At 42.9% G+C, this 19,651-nt stretch overlaps 1 protein-coding gene across 1 annotated transcript in view; it reads left to right on the forward strand.

Moving 5' to 3' along the window:
* kcnq1 (potassium voltage-gated channel subfamily Q member 1) overlaps nt 1–19,651 on the forward strand; it is a 654,391-nt gene that overhangs the window by 207,881 nt on the left and 426,859 nt on the right. Inside the window, exon 12 of the mRNA XM_033039179.1 lies at nt 10,455–10,578. Within this exon, the coding sequence (XP_032895070.1) occupies nt 10,455–10,578 (124 nt within the window). The remainder of the gene's footprint in view (nt 1–10,454; nt 10,579–19,651) is intronic.

A 19,651-nucleotide genomic window follows, 5' to 3' on the forward strand; every position in this document is an offset into this window, starting at 1 on the left:
GAGTTCCATCCTGACTAAGGATGCTGTCTGTGCAGAGTCTGTATGTTCAGTCATGACCGAGGGGGGCCTACCTAGTGTACGGGGTGATCGCTGGTCAGCATGGACTCAGTGGGCCGATGAGCCTGTTTCCACGCAGTATCTCTAAAGTCTAAAATCTAAAGGTGGTAATTCTTCAGTGAAGGTAAATAGCGGACAAGGAAGAAAGAAATAATTTATCAGGAAGCATGGTGGGGTGAAAATACAATTAGATGTCAAGGCAGATCAATCAAAGTGTGCACATAGATAGCGAAAACAATGACCAGAGGTATATGTAAATGAAAATTAAATAAGCAAGAGGGAGTGGAGTTGTTTCAGAGGAAAGTACCTGTAGAGGGGGTGGTTTGGGTGGGATGGGTCGTGTGAACCAAGTATTTGCAGAGAGAGCAGTCCAGTGGTTGGTGGAAAGGGGTGGAGATGGGAAGATGTGATTAGTGGTGGCATCACGTTGGAGGTGACGGAAATGTAGGAGGACAATGTGTGGGATGTGGTGGCTGGTGGGATGAAAGGTGTGGTCCATGGGAACTCTATCATTAATACGTCTCTGGAGCAAGAGTAGAACTCTGGGACACAGAAGAGATGTGGATGGGGGATCCATCTATGATACCGGGGGGGGGGGGGGGGGGGGGGGGAGGACCACATTAACTAAAGAATGTGGACATCTCAGATGTCCTCAAATGAAAAGCCGTACCTTGGGAGTAGATGCGGCAGAGACATAGGAATTGAGAATTGGGAATAGCATCTTTGCAAGAGGCAGGGTCGGATGAAGTGCAGTCGATATACTGTAACTGTGAGAGTCGGTAGGTTTGTAGTAAGGAGATGTTTTAGATGAACGAAATCCCCATCCTCATCAACGTTATCAGAAGCTACATTTGGCACCAACATTGTCACAATTGGAGCAAATACAAATTGCTGGCGGAACTCAGTGGGTCAGGCAGCTTCTGTGGAGGGAAATGGACAGCCAACATTTCGGGTCGAGACCTTTCCTCTGGGCTGCAGTCAACTCAAAACTTCAATGTTCTATTCCCATCCACCATACATTTCGCTCCACAGATGCTGCTTGACCCATTGAAATCCTCCGGCAGTTTGTTTATTGCTCCAGATTTTTATCTAGCATCTGCATATACTGTAAAAGGATAAACCTGGTGTTTATGCAAATGGAGAAAGATGTGAGGAGCACTGTTGGGCAGTGGTCTCACTTTATTCCCACCCACTCTCTGTCTCACCCCTCCCCATTCCTACCCTCACCTTGGAACCATGACCATCAATTTTCTCTTCCCCATCCCTTCCATTTGGTCAGTTGACCTTGCTTGCAAACCACAACATTCTCGCCAACTCTTCCCCCCCATCCCTGCCATGACATTACGTTTCCTGCTTGCCCCATCATGCTAGCGTCACTCCTCTAATTGTAACCCTGGTCTCCACGATGATCTTCCTGTTGTTTTGTATCACCATGGAACTCCAGGTGACTAAAATGGATGGTGTGTTGTTATAATCTTGAATATGTTCAAGGTCGAAATTTTCTGACTTTTCCTGTCTCTCTCCATCTGTGTCACCTCTGCCTGTAACCTCTCTCCCACTTCTGCAAGTATACAGGAAAAGCAAAGATGTTGAAAACAACTGGTAAGTTACCAGCTTTCATAGGCTGTAGTTGTAGAAATGCTTGTGTTATTTTTAACCCACGAGCTTTCAGTGCTGTGATGTCCCTTGCAAGCAGTGTTGTGGTGATTAGCTGTAGATACTGCAAGTTTCAACAACCAGAACCATGCATGCTCCATTTCTAGAAGTTCAAATGCAGTGCATTGTGTCTGTCTTTGTATGTGTGTGTGTCGTTGTTACGTACAAATACTGACTGCTGTGAAGGACCACAACAGGAAATTATTACCTGTAGCAGCAAAGCTCAAGAGCTCTACTTGCTAAAAAATTACAGCCATATTTGATTGGGCTTTGAAATGCGTTTTAAGTTCATAAGTTCTAGGAGCAGCATTAGGCCATTCGGCCCATCAATTCTACTCCGCTATTCAATCATGGCTGATCTATCTTTCCCTCACAACCACATTCTCCTGCCTTCTCCCCATAGTCCCTGACACCCCTACTCATCATGAATATGTCAATCTCTGCCTTAGAAATATCCATTGACGGCCTCTACAGCCATCTATGGCAATGAATTCCACTGATTCACCACCCACTGACTGAATAAATTCCTCCTCATCTCCTTTATAAAGGAACATCCTTTTATTCTGAGGCTATGGCCCCTGGTCCTAGACTCTCCCACTAGTGGAAACATCCTCTCCACATTCACTCTAGCCAGGCCTTTCACTATTCAGTAAGTATAATTACCGAATAAGTATAATTGTAATTGTAATATCCTCATTCTTCCACTCTTTCCCTGCCTGAGAAAGATGTCATTGAATCAATGCCACACCTTCTCCATCCCAACATTTTGGACAGTGGACCTGCAAAAGCTTGTAGATCATGCCTATCAAGAGTTTGTTGACAATTGATTCTCCTCTCGACCCCCTCCCCTCCCATCCTCCCTCTACCCCACATATTGTTCTTGAAATATGAAATATTTTCCATTCCCACATCAAGCTTCTGTCATTTTGAAAACCATAATTTGGTCTCCAAAATTAATTGTCTTAATCGGACACTCATCATAGACAGTTTTGTGCTGGTGACATACTCCCACGACAATAAGAATATTATTAAAATCTTAAGGCATTATTTACTGAAAATGCATGAAAAGTGGGTTCACTCCTGTAGAACCCCAGTGGAAGGTCCCAATGTATTGATAATTGTTTCTTGATTTGTCTCTTTTATGCTTTCTCATTTCAAATTCTGTAATGGTAAGAAACGAATGGATTGAAGTGCAAAAAAAGCATTTCCTTCTGGCCAGGTATGAAGAAAATGTTTTTTTATTCTTTCTTCTATAAGTAATGGTTGCCTTCCTTCTTTTTATCTCCTGTCCTCCTGTTCTCTGGCTGGTGACTAAGTCCGTCAGCATTCTTGGGCTTCCTTTGCTCCACTCTGTTCCTCCAACTCTTCTCCTTCTCAAGGTAATGGCCAAGCACAATGCAAGAGATTGATTTGACTCAGACAGAAACTTAAACGTTACTTGATATTGTTCTGTACAAATGCTTCTACTGCTTGTTATTCTGAGAATTGACTGTCTCGGCCTGCCATCTGTACCTTGCAGAGTTCAGTAATGTGATCGACATTGGTGACTTATTGCTGAAAGTTGGCCTCCTCTTGAATGGTTAAATAAGTCATCCTCCTAATTAAGGAGAGAGCATTCAATTATTGCTACTGCCTGATCTGCATTAGGAATCCATTAATGAATTAATGCTCATCAGATGGTGATTGAAACCTGTTTGTCTAAACTAGGGATCTTTCATGAGCTCCCATCTAATTTGATAAGGACTCTAAACTTGTATTTAAATAGCATGCTACTTACTTTCAAGACACCCAGAGGTAAGAATTCAACCTCTACACTTGCAGTAAAAGTACTTATGCAGCAACTGTGTGTTGTCCTCCTCTTTCAATATCTGTCTCTACCCATGGCAGTGGATTTGAGCTGCCATCAGATTGCTGGAGAAGGAGTACAGCTTTCTATGCCCAATATCTTTGAATGTATAGTTACAAATAATAGTACTTGGTCAATTAAGCTCATGCTTTTTGCCTGTTGAAATAGTAATGGGCGAATGCCAGTTGGAATACTGAGACGATTTGCTATTGTTTTTAAATAATAACGAGGGCATCTCTAATTATGTTTAGGTTTATTATTGTCACGTACTTTGGTACATCAATCAAGTCATACTGAAATACAATAGGTAGAACATAGGGGAAGATACAGCATGCAGAATATAGTTCTCAGCATTGTAATGCACCAGTTCCCATCCAAAGTCCAATGTCCACAATGGGGAAGAGAATGAATTGGACAGTACTCTAGGTTATGGAAGTACCAGAAGCCTGATAAATGTTCCTGAAACAATGGAGGAGTTAGATGGGGCCTTAATTCACTCTGTCATCTGAACTCTATGCCTCCTTCAGTTAGGTACTGAAGTGAAACCAAGAGGCTCCATACTGAATCTATTTGGACATGAATTGCATCAAAGAGCATGATTAACATGTCAACATTAAAATCTATGCCGTTCCTTCCACTTGCAATTTCTACCAACATTTCCTGGAATCTTATTACCTTAAATTGTTTTTTTTTTAAAATTATTTTTATTAGTACGGTAAATTACAATAATACACAACACATATATCTTAATACATTTTTTGTACCGCTTCATTTTTTTGAGCTTTAAGAAAAAGATAGAAGTAAGGAAAGTAAAGAAAGTGCGCAAGAGTCGTGAAGTGCAAGAGAGTGTTGGGAAAAGAAAGCCCCTTAGAAAAGAAGTTAGAGAAGGAAGTAAAGTAAGAAAGTAGACCCTAGAAAAGAAAGAAAAAGAAAGTAGGGACAATCGCTCTATTATAACATAACATTAAACTCCGCAGAAAGGGGACTACCAACCAAGTCTGTTTTTGTTGTTTTACCTCCCATAGCCAGGTCCTGATACCATATATTTTTTTATTTTTTTTTTAATTACTATTGCACCTCATGCTTGTAATAGGTCCATAAACGTAGACCATGTCTTTTGGAATTGGTCTGCTTTACCTGCTAAGAGTAAAGCAGACCTTAAATTGTAAAGTAAAAACTAGCGGGAACCGAAGAATTAGAGTGCTGAACTCAAATGATATGCCTTTTTATGTTCTTGTGCATGATAATTAAATTCAAAGTGAGTGAATCATCCTTTTTCAATGACAGGCTTAGAGTCATAGTCATGCAGCATGGAAACTTGCCCATGCATGCCAATATCCCTCTATGTGTAAAATCGTGAAATACAGAGCAATTATAGTAGCTTTCATTGCATAAGCTCAAGCTTTGTAAATATGCATTCAAGATTCAGAAGTAGAATGTAGGTCTCAAAGAGGTGTTTTTGTTTAATTCATTATAATGACAGAAATGTTGCTTTGGGATTGGGCATACCTTAAAATGTTTGGTGTAAGTTTGCGCCGATGTAGACCTGGCCTTATCTGGGTGCCCCTCATTCTTGGTGTTCAGCATTGTAAAGTCGGAGGGAGAGTGCGATAGACATGTATGAATGGACAGCAGGGTGCAGGCAGAGGTTTCCCTGAGATGATGCTAATGATTGGGGAGAGTTGGGTGAAAGTGATCCAGGCTGTGATTGGAGAACTGCCCAGAGACGCACGATAGTTCGCAAAATAGACTCCAAATTAGTCTTTGATACATCTTGTACCAAAGACTAATTTGGTGTCTATTTTGCGATTCTCAAACTGATGTGTACTATTGATAGTTAAAATCCTACGTTGCCAAAGATGAATGCCAGTTACACAAAGGAAAGTTCTAACAAAAGACATTTGGATAGGTACATGGATAGGAAATGTTTAGAGGGATATCAGCCAAATGTAGGCAGGTAGGGCTAATGCAGATTGGGTATTTTGGTTGGCATGAGCAAGTACAGCCAAAGACTGTTGCGATGAAACCAGCCCTGACTTAATTAAAGGAACCACTGTAGGACTGGTTGACAGCTTCAAATGCCAAGGCATCCATATCACCAGCAACCTAACCTGGTCCCTTCACATTGATGCGGTGATCAATACAGCACATCAGCATATCTACTTTCTGAGGCACCTGAGAAGATTTGGCTTGACTACAAGGATTCTCTTAAACTTCTACAGATGTGCTACAGAAAGTATTTGGACAGGCTGCATCTCGGCTATGGCATTGTCTCTGTTCTTGAATGCCTGATCCTGCAAAGAGTGATGAAGAGAGCCCAGTTAATCATAGGCTCATCATTTCCTCCCGTCCACTTCATCTTCGTGGTACATTGCCTCAGGAAGGCAGGCAGTAACGTCAATGATGTCTGCTTGCCCGCCCATTCCATTTTATATCCCTTCTGAGAGAAGCTACATAAGTTCATAAGTTGTAGGAGTAGAATTAGGCCATTCGGCCCAACAAGTCTACTCCGCCATTCAATCAACAATAATCTATCTTTCCATCTCAACCCCATTCTCCTGCCTTCTCCCCATAACCCCTGTCACCCAACAGAAGCTTACAAACAGTTTATTCGCCATTGCTATCAAACTCCTGACCCACTCCTGACTCTAGGCCCCTGACTCTTGTACACCCCTTCCTGTAGGTGCTGTCATGCACATTTACTCTTAACCCTACCTCCTTTGTTTATTCTGTTATTGCACTATTTTTCCCGCACCACTTAGAGCGTGCACAGCAATCCCACAATTTAATGCTGTGGATAATTCTGGTGGATAATGCTGATTCCGCATCCACCATACATCCACACCCACTCCCAGCTATCACCAATGTTTTCTGGTTCCCTTCAGCAGGTTCTTGATGCATCCCTCTGTGGTTGAGTTTCCTATCGGCAGCCGGGTGCCTGTCAATCGCGGTGTAAATCGGGGGCAGAAAAATTATGACATGCCCAGGCATTAAATTCACCGGGATCTTTGTGCCCTGTACAGTTTCTTTTGACTCTCCTTCTACCGGCCCCTGCCTTCCCACAGTCTCCATAACATCAGAGCTATTACTCCTAGCATTATGAGACCATGTTTGCCCTGACTGAGACCTGCTAGCAGACAAAAGCTCTGCAGTGATTTGGAGGCATTTCTTTCACATGGCTCTGTTGCTGTCAATTACAAAGGTGTGGTGAGCTGGACAAATATTTCACCAGTGGTTATAGTTCTACCTCCGTTCCATTTAATTGCAGAAATGAGTTCCTCCTCACAGCTCTTGGTGAAATAAGGACGTCTGCAAACACAGAGTCCTGTGGCTTAGCGAACTTAACAAGTTTGTGCCTTGAATAAGGTTGCAGCTGGAATTGGAAAGCCACACACAATAAGACTGACCCTGACCTTGTTGAAGGGAATTTATGAACCTGGTATAAAAAGGCAATTAGTTGTCTCACTTAACCTTACACTGGGGTCAGATTGTGCACTCTGCAGTTGATTAAGATTTTCTAAGGCTAATGGAAAGACCCAGTCAGCTGTATATTCTGAGCATCAGCAAGCTATTAATGTTTCTCAGTATTATTTCTGTAGGTATGTTGAGCTGCCAAAATAACACTTCTCCTTGAAATTCAGCAGGAGCCTATTTTTAGCAGGTGGGGGCAAGGAGAATATTAAGGAGGGCATTTGAAAATGGATGCTCCAATGAGCCGGCAGCATTTGAAAAAGTTAACAGGAATAGTTGAGAGCATTACATTTGCTTAATAGCATCTAGTTTAGGCAATAAATGTACTTTCTCTGGGTTTAGAAAAATATTTTCTGCACCACAATCACTCTTCACCAGGCTAAAAGGTATTGACTGTGTATTCCTTTAAGCGTTGTTAAGAAAGAGTTTGGTGAAGTTGATAGAAAGCAGCACCAGAGATCCAGGTTCAATCCTGACTACAGGTGCTGTCTGTACGCAGTTTATACGTTCTCCCCGCGACATGCGTGGGTTTTCTCCAGATGCTCCGGTTTCCTCCCTCACTCCAAAGAAATACAGGTTTGTAGGTTAATTGGCTTGATAATAATCAATAGTGTATGTAGGATAGTGTTAATGTGCGGGGATCGCTGGTCAACGTGGAATCGGTAGACTGAAGGGCCCGTTTCCCGGCTGTATCTCTAAACTAAATTACACTAAACTAAACAATAACACTGGGTAAGTACTAAGATCCCAGTTTGAGGGCAGATTTTGATTGTACCCAAATGTAATACAGTAGACAGTGAATTTGCAGCTTGTTTTGTATCTCTTCCAAATTTTATTTCTGCTGAAGTTTCCCACAAGTTTCCCACAGGAGAAAGTGAGTTGACAACTTTTCCAGCCTCCTTTTAACTGGAGATATTTTTATAAAAAGATTTAGGTTTCCCTTATTGCTGTTACCTTATTACGAATCTAATCATACTTATTCTACGTAATAGAATCAACTCTCTCCTGGACTCTGGAACATATTGAGTAGAGCTCCTCGAGTATCTACTGCCACAGCCACTTAAACCAAAGGACTTTACATTTCAGCCAAGAGCGTACAAGGTTTGGCATGCCTCCAAGGACTCTTACCAACTTTCCGAGAGGTCATAGTGGTGTAGTGGTATCTACTGAATGGTCCTACCGGAAACTAGGGGTGAAGTCCCGATCTTTCAACCTACCTCATTCCCGTCTTTAGATTTTCCTTTTATCTGCACGTTCTCTGTTGTGCCCCTGTCCCACGTAGGAAACCTGAACGGAAACCTCTGGAGACTTTGCGCCCCACCCAAGGTTTCCGTGCGGTTCCTGGAGGTTGCAGGTGGTTTCCGGAGGTTGCAGGTAGTGGAAGCAGGTAGGGAGACTGACAAAAATCTCTGGGAATCTACGGGAACCGCACGGAAACCTTGGGTGGGGCGCAAAGTCTCCAGAGGTTTCTGTTCAGGTTTCCTAATTGGGACTGGGGCATTACACTACAACACTGTATTCTGCACTCTGGTATTTTTCTCTTTGTACTATCTGTTGCCCTTGACTGATAAGTCATAACTGACGTACTTAATTGTATGTATGTTTTCTACATTTGGTAGCACAGCCAGTAGAGCTGCTGCCTCGCAATTCCTGCGACCTGGGTTCAATCATGACCTCCAGCGGTGGTGTCTGTATGCAACATGTATGTTCTTCCTGCAACCATATGGATCTTCCCTGAGTGTTCCGGCTTTCTGCCACATCCCAAAGATGTGTAGGTTGGAGGTTAATTAGCCAGGAGGTAAATTGTCCCTAGTGTGTAGGTTAGTGTGTAGGCGAGTGGTAGAATCACGAAAGGTATTTGCGGTGGTGAATGTGGCTTGAATACAATGGATACTGGATTGCAGATTCGACTCGATGGGCTAAAGGGCCTGTTTCTATGCTGTATTGTTTCATTATAACTGTCTTCCGTACATCATGAACAAAATAGCTTTCCAATCTGTAAAGGTGAACGATGTATACCCAGATTAACTGCAGCCTCATCATTTAAATCTGAGGATGATTATGTTCTGTGCTTTACATGTCGGTACGATATACCACCACCTTGAAATTGTCAAAGGTCATTATTTTGTGTCTCGGCCCCATAATCTTACCTACGGGCAACTTTTTGTCTATGAGAAAGAGCACTGATTATGTTTATGTACTGTGAAGTATTAGATAATATGTCGTATAGTTACAGTGGGGTTTCTTCTTCTGGCTCATACGTTAGGCAATTGTTTCCTTTGACGAGCAGCTACAAAAGAGGCTTATCCTCCTGATTCGTTGATCAGGCCAGACACAAGGGCAGTTCCAGGAAGCCATGCCTAGCTGTTGGATGTCAAAATTGGCTGATAGCTAAATGCACTCTGTGAGGAAGCCCACACACTTCACCATTGTTTGATTAAAACTGAAGAAAATCTTCACGTTCTCCGTTGAAGTCTGGAAGCATTTTCTTTGCTATTTATTTCTAAGATCTGTTGAGGCTGGATATTGTCTGTGATAAGTAATGTATTAATAAAAAAAAACAAAGTGGAGACATTCATCTTTGTTCTCAAGCATAATAGATGTGAATTTATGGGGCTGAAAACTGCATTCAATCCATTAGCTCGTTGAACTGAAGGCAATATTCTCCTGCACAGATGTCCTTGCTCTGCCTTTAGGCTATACAAATGAATATGATTATATAGTTGGTTTAATGCCTTAATGGCAAAGGCAGTGGCTCCCTGCTTGAGATAGCTGATGCTCACTGATGGCCAAGTCTAGAGTAAAACCAGCCACAATTCCTATACCCAGCAATACATGTCCACCACCAATTTTCCAGCAACTGGTGGTCAGTCCGGGCCCTTCTTTAATGAAGTCCCCTCGAAAATGTGGCACCTAGGCCGAGTGAGGCGGCCGATCTCAGCCTCATCGGGACTTCCGCACTAATCGGCGGGTTGGATTTGCCTCCTGCGGCCGGGGCTCTGGAACTCCGGCCCAGCTCGAGCCGACAGTTCAGTTCCCATAGACTTTGCAGATCATGCCCCCCACCCCAAGGCCATGACCTCTGCTGGTCCAGCAAAAGGGATAATTCAGAAAGGCATTCAGGATTGTGGTACCTGGATGCCAGCAGAATGGTGCATCTGGATGTAGTGCAGGATTCAACTTGGCACCGCACAGCTTGCTGGCACCATCAAGCCCTGTGCAGGAATAATGGTCACTTGGCAAAGGCACTGGAGCATTGCCAGTGGCTGAAAGCAAAATATATGCCTCAGCATAAACCAGTGAGTTCAGCAGAGGAGAAGGGAAAATGGCAGCAAATCGTGGTGGGAAATGATGACAGATATTGGATTTTGTTGCAGGTGACACAAATGTACTTTATCGTTTTTTTTTAACTGATTCCTCACAGTCAAGAAATCCCTGGGCATGCTTGATGCGAATAGTGGAGCTTTGTCGAGGGCAAACAGCTATGCAGATGACCTTGACCTCATCGAGGGAGAGACACCAATGGCCCCCATCACGCATGTTTCGCAGTAAGTCACAGTATGAAATAACCGCGTGGGCATCACGTGTGTTCTGGGGAGATATTGGCAGCTGGCTCGTTCCACTGCGACCTGTGGGCATTGATGCTATGTTTCCTGGAATGATACATGGATGGTGACATGTTGCACTGTAAATGTTGCAGAGTGTTGCAGATGGTATGCTGTAAAAGCTGCAAGGATTGAAACTCTTCACTGTTTATCAGCATCACATGATTTATTGTTTCAGAAGCTACACTGCATGTGTTGAAACTGTGCTGCTCGCCTGTTCTGAGGTGATCATGTTGTAAATGAGGTACAGAGATAGGTTAAGGGCCTGTCCCACTTAGACAATATTTAGGTGATTGCCGGCGACTGTCATAGTCGTAGCAGGTCGCCGAAAAACCGGTGTAAAATTTGAAATAGAATCATTACTTAAACAACAACAATAAAACGGTCAGCACTGGCAACAACCTACATCACCTGGCAACAACCTACGTTAACCTGGCGACAACTACGACAGCACCTACATCAGGAGAAATCAAGCTACGCTGATTGGCATCAAACCCACTGCCGCCGACTGTCTCCGAAAATTTTTCAACATGTTGAAAATCCAGCGGCGACCAGAGAGACGCCACGACTCTTTAGGCGACTGAGGAGCCTAATCACACCCCGGCGACCATGTGGCCGCAGCCTAGTCTCCTGTAGTCGCCTATAAACTAGCCTAAGCGGGACAGGCCCTTAAGGCATGTCTCATAACAGTGTTAAGGATTTACCTTCCTGATCCTGCCTCTGGTGGAATGTCCAGAAACACAGCGCCCTGGAACACTGGAGCAACTAAAAGGAAAATTGGCTGGGTCCACATAAACCCAATGGGGCTGTGGCTAAGTTTTACTCTGTTTATTTATAAATCTTTGAAAATCCTATGGAGGTGAATGTACTTGTTTGCTCAAATCTTCTGCAAACGAAGCACCCACTCAATCCGACTACACCCGGGCATAAACCCAAGAAAAGTTAGCCCTCGCTGGTTACTCAGCTATTGGTAGATTCAGATACATCGGGGGTCACGATACCCCATGCAGATGACTGAGATGATTGATTGTATTTTGTATTCCATTGACTTCAATTGGGGTGTAAAATGTATCCAGTGGGACCTGATCGGTTTCCAGTCCCATAGGGAGATCTGGCAAGTCTGGGTCAAGGTTGATTCGATGCGATCTTCCATCGTTACATACATGTTGCTCCTTTGTTCGCTCATTATTAATAACCATTGCAATTCTTGTTGAGTGGCTTGTGGTTATTTTTGAGGGTTTAAATCCAGAGGAGCCTGAGCTGTTCAATTAATCGCAAAGTGAAATCTGTCCGTGGAGATGGAAATTTTGCTCACTGTTAATAGTGGGGACATGAAATGCTCTTACTTTAGTGTATATATCTCAAAATCTTGCTCATGAACACAATCCTCCATGGTCCCCTGTCCTAGCATCATTTATGTATCGAGATGGTGTGGGGAAATCTGGCCAGGGCTGTTACAGTATATCTGGTGAGACACCATTGCTTCTCCTTAGCTCTGGTTCTTGGCAAGAACATAACCGCAGATCAACCACAAATGTGTTTTACAGCTTTTTACTGAAATTTAGAATGCAAACTTTCCATTCAAGGGGCCAAGCATAAATTTTAAAGCTGCAATGTTCTCTAAAATAGCCAACAATGACTAAGTTTTTCCTTGTTGTCAGCTCTGGTTCTCTCTCTCTCTCTCCCCCCCCCCCCCCCTCTCTCTCTCTCTCTCTCTCTCAGTCATGGCACCTATGTATCTTCTTTCCAGGTGCTTTAGTCAGCAGTCTTTTTTATTGTCATAAAGTTAGACAGTTAGCTGTCGTAACGGGTTCAGGCATCATCAGGTCTGTGCAGTGAATATATCCTTAATGTGGAAAGTTAGCTTGTTGCTGAACTTTCTCCCCGAAGCTTTTCTGAATTTCATATTCATTTGACAATTAATTGATTCCAGGAGCAAAAGATTAGGTGATGTATTGAATTTCCAAACATTTTCCCTTTGTATGAAAATGGCCAGAATGTTACTCGTGACACGTAACCTGGTTTGGGTCTCTCACATATGAATTGGATTATTTTATTAATGCCTCAGCTCAATGTTCAAAGAGGGGAATAAAAGTCTCATGTAACCTTATCAGGGTATTGGTGAGGGAATGGGACATTTAAACAAAGTATCATGCAATCTGCCATTAGACATGGTAGCAAGGTGAATGGAGAATTATGTTTAAGAGACTGGTACGCTGAATATCATAAGTTAGTATAATGTTCCATTATTTCCAATAGCCATTCTTATGGAAAGTAGAGAATGGCTGTATCATCATTTCAGTATTGAAATTAAACTGACAATGCATCCGCTTAGAGCAGCCTTTAAAATATGGATTGTATTTCCACTTTGGTTGACGAGGTGAGAGTCAATTGATGTTTCCCAGTCGATCTTTATATGAAGATATAACTTCTACCAGGTCACTGTGGAAAATCAATGCCATAGTATTGAAAATCACAAAGCAGATGTGTTGGGGTGAGGAAAATATTTCCATTGATTGAAAAGCAAGGAAAATTATGAATAAGGAGAAAACCTGTGTCATATGGGGAATCTTCATGTGGTTGATTAATGAGTAACACAGACAGGAAAAGGCCCTTTGGCCCAACTTGTCCTAGACTGTGGAACAGCATCCCTCTTCCCATCAGAACTGCCCCCTGCATCGACTCCTTTAAGTCTAGACTTAAAATCTATTTCTACTTGCAAGCGTTTCTTGAGGTCCTCTGAGGGAGCACTGTATGTATGTATCTATGTATGTATTGTTAGATCTATGTACCACTGTATGTAGCACATTAGTATCTGCGCTGATGTAAAGCACTTTGGTCAACGAGTTGTTTTTAAATGTGCTATAGAAATAAAATTGACTTGACTTGACTTGTCCATGTGACCAACCTGCTCAATTAAGCTAGTCCCATTTGCCTTCTTTTGGCCAATATATCCCTCTAAATCGTATCCATGCTCCTTCCAAATGTCTTTTAAATTTGTTATTGGACCTGCCTCAATCACTCTCTCTGGTAACCCATTCTGTAGACATGCCACTCTCTATGTGATGAAGTTGCATCTCAGGTTCCGCATAAGAAGCCCATTCAGCCCTTCGAGTCTACTACGCCATCCAATCATGGCTGATCTATCTTTCCCTCTCAAACCCATTCTCCTGCTTTCTCTCCATAACTCTTGACAACCCTTCCCAATCAAGTATCAGGTAATCTCCGCCTTAAAAATACCCAATAACTTGGCCTCCACAGTCTTCCCCCTCTCATTTTAAGCCAATGCCCTCATGTTCTTGATTCTCCTACCCTGGGAAAAAGACTGTGCGTTCACCCAATGTATTCCCCTCATGATGTTATGCACCTCTATAAGATGATGTGCAAGTTTGCCTCACTGCCACTTCACTTGATGCCTCTACTGTCTCTAAGATGGCAAATTATTGGTTTGATATATGCATCATCGAGAAGGTAGAGTGCAGCAAATGCATAGCCCTGCAAGTTACACACCATGCTGACTCAGGTGATCATTATAATTCTCATATTCCATGAATTAAATTAAGTGGATCTCTTCTGGACTGCCTCTACTGCTAGTATATCCTTTCAGAAAAAACATCCACATTGAATAAAAAATGACACATAGTGGAGGCTGTTGTATTGATTGGATCTGCCCTGAGGTTTCTAGTTCAGATTGTTACCTTCATAAGGTTGTAGAGCTACACAGCATGGAAACAGGTCCAACTAGTCCATGCTGACCAAGTTGCCATTCTAGACGAGACACTTTTGCCTGCATTTGCCACATATTCCTCTACATCCTTCCTGTTGATATATCTGTCCAAATGTCTTTTAAAGTTGTAATTGCATTTCTTCTGTAGCTTCCTCTGGCAGCTCATACAGATGCAGACTACCCTTTGACTGAAAAAAAAAATGACCATGAGGTTCCTCCTAAACCTCTTCCCTATCATCTTAAGCCAATGTCCTCTAGTTTTAGAATCCTTTGCCCTGAGAAATGGACTGTGAGCATCCACTTTACCCATGCTCCTCATGATTTTGTACACTTCAGTAAGGTCACTCCTCAGCCTCCCACGTTCCAAAGAACAATGTCCCAGCCTCTCCCGATAACTCCAGCCCACACCTCTCAGTAATATCCTCATGAATCTCCTCTGTACCGTTTCCAACTTATTGACATTCTTCTTATAACTGGACTATCTGAACTGCACACAGTGTTCCAACTATGGTCTCACCAACGACTTGTACAACCGCATCATGATGTCTCAACGTTTCTACTCTTGTAGAATCAAATTACAAAAAGATATGAACAGGGGTTGGCCTGTTAAAAATAACATCACAGGGAATCCTGAAACAGACTTCTGGTACATGTGTGGATAGAGTGTTTAAGTGTATTATTACGTTAATGCTGGCTATCAGTCGGAGGTTCAGATTTACATCTTTCTTAACCTGCTAAGTAAGCATATTGCTGTTGGTTAAGAGAGAGATCCATATGTTATCATTTTAGGATCAATAATCAATTACATTTTAGACTTTCCTTTTATAGATTTATAGATTTTATAGATACCGCGTGGAGACAGACCCAACAACCCACGAGTCCACGCAGGCTAGCGAACACCTCATACACTAACACTATACTACGCACTAGGATCAATTTACACAAGCCAATTAACCTATGTATGTATTTGGAGTGTAGGAGGAAACCTGAGCACCCGCAGGTAACAGGGAAAATGTACAAACTCCGTACAGACAGCACCTGTAATCAGGAGCGAACCCAGGTCTCCGTAAGGCAGCAACCCTACCACTGCACCATTGTGCCACCTTAGGGAATAACTGGTGAGATCAAAGTTCATCTAAACAAGGATATCACCTCATATTTCACTTGGGCAGCTTACAACCCAATGATATGAATATTAATTTCTCTAATTTCAAGTAACCCCTGCAGTCCCTCTCTCTCCGCCCCTCCCCCTTCGTCTTGCTGGTTTCACTGTTCGTATCCCTTTGTTATTACCTCCTCCCCAGCCAACAATGGACCATTGTGGGCTCCACCTTTCCTTGGTCATCAGTGTCGGCTCTGATTTGCTCTGTACACTTTCATACCTCTAGTTTCCCTCTCCCCTGACTCTCAGTCTGAAGAAGTGTCTCACCTATTCCTTCTCTCCAGAGAGGCTGTCTGACCCGCGGAGTTACTCCAGCACTTTGTGTCTGTCTTCGCTGTAAACCAGCATCTGCAGTTCCTTCCTTTGAAGGTTCACTGGTCTTTACTGATTTACCACGTTTCTTCTTCGCAGCCCTCAAAGTCCCCCCTTCACCTGCTCAAGGATGCCCTCACCAGCTGCTACTCACAGACATAAATGTTCCACTACAGGAGACCCAGCCCCTACTGAGTAACTAGTCTATTAATGGAGCCACTAACTTTCCATAGCCTGCTTTGAGGCGGGGAACTGGATGGCAGTAGGACACTGCGCCGCGTGGGAAAGGAAACACTGCAAAGAAACAGCCCAGTTTCTCCCAAACAAAATGCCTTTGATGTTGGTCTGAATCCATTCAGCTCCCGCCCAAAGGAATGAATCAATGGGAAGTCACAGTGACATGCCCCTTCTCAAAAAAGAAGCAAAATATGGGAAGAAAATGATTGGAGTAAAGTGCTCTTTTCAAAAGGGATTAAACAGTATTTATAACTATAAGCCAGGGCATTAGAAACGATAAAATACACTGACTCTGAAGCAATTTGAATGCAAAATGCAACTAGCAAAATAAACTGTTACTCAGAAGCAGTTTGAAGGCAACCTTACACTAAAAAATAAATTTAGTGATATCTTCAATGTTTGGAGATTTGTGTTGCTGGTTCCAGAGAGGAATGTTGATGGTCTGGAATAAGGGTTAGAGTGAAGTCAATTTAATGGGATGCACACATAGACACATGTGGGACATGCATGAATACACACACGCATGCGCACGCACACAAACATACACCGTCATATGCGGGACACACATACACGCGCACGCACACACACAAACAGACATATGCGGGACACACACGCACACGCATATACACCACACACACACACGCGCGCACACATACACATGCATACACACGCATACATACCACACACACCACACAACACACACAATACACATCCCATTGAGTTGATCCATAGTTAAAGGTCTATAACTGAATGGAATTTAAAGCTTCCCTTTGGTCACAGATGTAGTTGGCATGTGATCAGTCAATTTATTTGTGAACAAAAGAATTCTTCACTCAAAAAGTTGACATTCCTCATCAGAGAATCTGGAATTCTTGCTTCAGGAAAAATTGAAGCATGCTCATGCTCATCTATATTGGCTTCAAAGAATCTTCAAAGAACATGCTTAAAATAATTTAATTTTTAACAGATGGATGCAATTTCCCATTAATGAAAGCTGATGACATCATGTCTATGACATTGTGTTCAATCCCAATTGACAAGCATGCGTTAAGAACACATGCATGTTCTACCCACGTTTACACAGCAGCAAAGCCAGTTGATGTTAATACAGCAGTTTGCAGACAAAGTTTAATTCCATCAGTGTCACTTTTTTTTAAAGACTCTTGGAATGCCTGGTTTAGCTTTTCTCTTGATGTTGAAGCTTATTTTCTGGTTCATGGAGCAATAAAGATATGAAAAATGCTTCATGAATTTAGGTTTAGAAATTTAAACGTCAGATCTGCACGCTGATCTGTTCACTGCTCCAGGCAATCAATTTCTAAATCCACTAATCTCAAAGTATATTGGTTTAAGTTTATTAATAATACAATACTAGAGTATCCCTCCTCAGATAATGTTTCTACAGTTTGTCACTGGTTTGTTTTAAATTCATTAGACTCTCATTCTGTGAAGCTCAAGTTAAGTCTAAATAAGTTTCTAATTTACTTTCATAGTGCACGGAATTTTTTATCTGATTGCAAAAATCGGCTGTTTAAAAATCTTGCAGATGAATCGCAGATGATTTATAAACGCCTAATGTTTCAATAATTGCCCCTTCCTTATCCTTACTTGACCTGACAAGTCATTACTTCTTGATTTAATGAATGACTCGCTGTTTCTTACACTGTTACTTGAAGACAGAAAAAAAAGGGACAGGAGAGTGACACAATGAGTAAATGTTCAGACCCAAGAGTAATGGATAGGAATTTAGTGGCTCATGAAGCTCATCTGATGATGAGGAATATCAAGGCTACAAATCTTTTGTTATTTAGTTTAGCTTATTGTCACGTGTACTGAGGTACAGTGAAGAGCTTTTGTTGCATACTATCCAGACAGGGGAAAGACTATACATGATCACAATCAAGCCGTCCACAGCGTACAGATACAGAAGGTACACAAAAATGCTGAAGAAACTCAGCGGGTGCAGCAGCATCTATGGAATGAAGGAGATAGGCAACGTTTCAGGCCGAAACCCTTCTTCAGACACAAATACAGTTACAGAATAATGTTTAGTGTAAAATAAAATCACATGATCACAATCACAATAATTGTTTATTAACCAAGTATGTTTTGCAACATACAACGAATTTCATTTGCCAAGTCAGTCATACAAGTAAAAAGCAACGGAGACACAAAATACATTTTAACATAAACATCCAACACAGTGACTCCTCCACATTCCTCATTGTGATGGAAGGCAAAAAAAAGTTTATATCAGATTCGGATTCAGATTCAGATTCAACTTTAATTGTCATTGTCCGTGTACAGTACAGAGACAACGAAATGCATTTAGCATCTCCCTGGAAGAGCGACATAGCAAATGATTTGAATAAATATTTACATTAGCATATATACAGACATAGTGTTTCTCCTGTGGGAGGAGTGTCCGGGGGGGGGGGGGGGTGATTGACAGTCACCGAGGTACGTTGTTGAGTAGAGTGACAGCCGCCGGGAAGAAGCTGTTCCTGGACCAGCTGGTCCGGCAACGGAGAGACCTGTAGCGCCTCCCGGATGGTAGGAGGGTAAACAGTCCATGGTTGGGGTGAGAGCAGTCCTTGGCGATGCTGAGCGCCCTCCGCAGACAACACTTGCTTTGGACAGACTCAATGGAGGGGAGCGAGCAACCGGTGATGCGTTGGGCAATTTTCACCACCCTCTGCAATGCCTTCCGGTCGGAGACAGAGCAGTTGCCATACCATACTGTGATACAGTTGGTAAGGATGCTCTCGATGGTGCAGCGGTAGAAGTTCACCAGGATCTGAGGAGACAGATGGACCTTCTTCAGTCTCCTCAGGAAGAAGAGACGCTGGTGAGTTGTGGGTCCAAGAGAGGTCATCGGAGATGTTAACACCCAGGAACCTGAAGCTAGAAACACGTTCCACCTCCGTCCCGTTAATGTGGATGGGGGTGTGCGTGTCGCCCCTGGACTTCCTGAAGTCTACAATGAGCTCCTTGGTCTTCTTGGAGTTAAGGGCCAGGTTGTTGTCAGTGCACCATGCTGCTAAGTGCTGGACCTCCTCCCTGTAGGCCGACTCATCGTTGTTGCTGATGAGGCCAATCACCGTTGTATCATCTGCATACTTGATGATGGTGTTAGTACCATGTACAGGTGTGCAGTCATAGGTGAAGAGGGAGTAGAGGAGGGGGCTCAGCACACAGCCCTGTGGAACGCCGGTGTTCAGGGTGAGGGTTGAAGAGGTGTGCTTGTCTAACCTAACAGACTTGGGTCTGTTGGTTAGAAAGTCCAGTATCCAGTTGCAGAGGGAGGGATCGATGCCCAGGTTACCGAGTTTGGTGATCAGTTTAGATGGTATAATGGTGTTGAATGCTGAGCTGTAATCGATGAACAGCATTCTTACGTAAGTGTCTCTGTTGTCGAGGTGGGAGAGGGCGGAGTGAAGTGCCGTTGAGATGGCATCCTCCGTACTCCTGTTCTTGCGGTAGGCAAACTGATAGGGATCCAGTGTGGGGGGTAGGCAGCTTTTGAGGTGAGCCAGGACCAGCCTCTCGAAGCACTTGGTGATGATGGGGGTAAGTGC

Source organism: Amblyraja radiata, chromosome 20 (assembly GCF_010909765.2).
Source record: "Amblyraja radiata isolate CabotCenter1 chromosome 20, sAmbRad1.1.pri, whole genome shotgun sequence".
NCBI lineage: Eukaryota > Metazoa > Chordata > Chondrichthyes > Rajiformes > Rajidae > Amblyraja > Amblyraja radiata.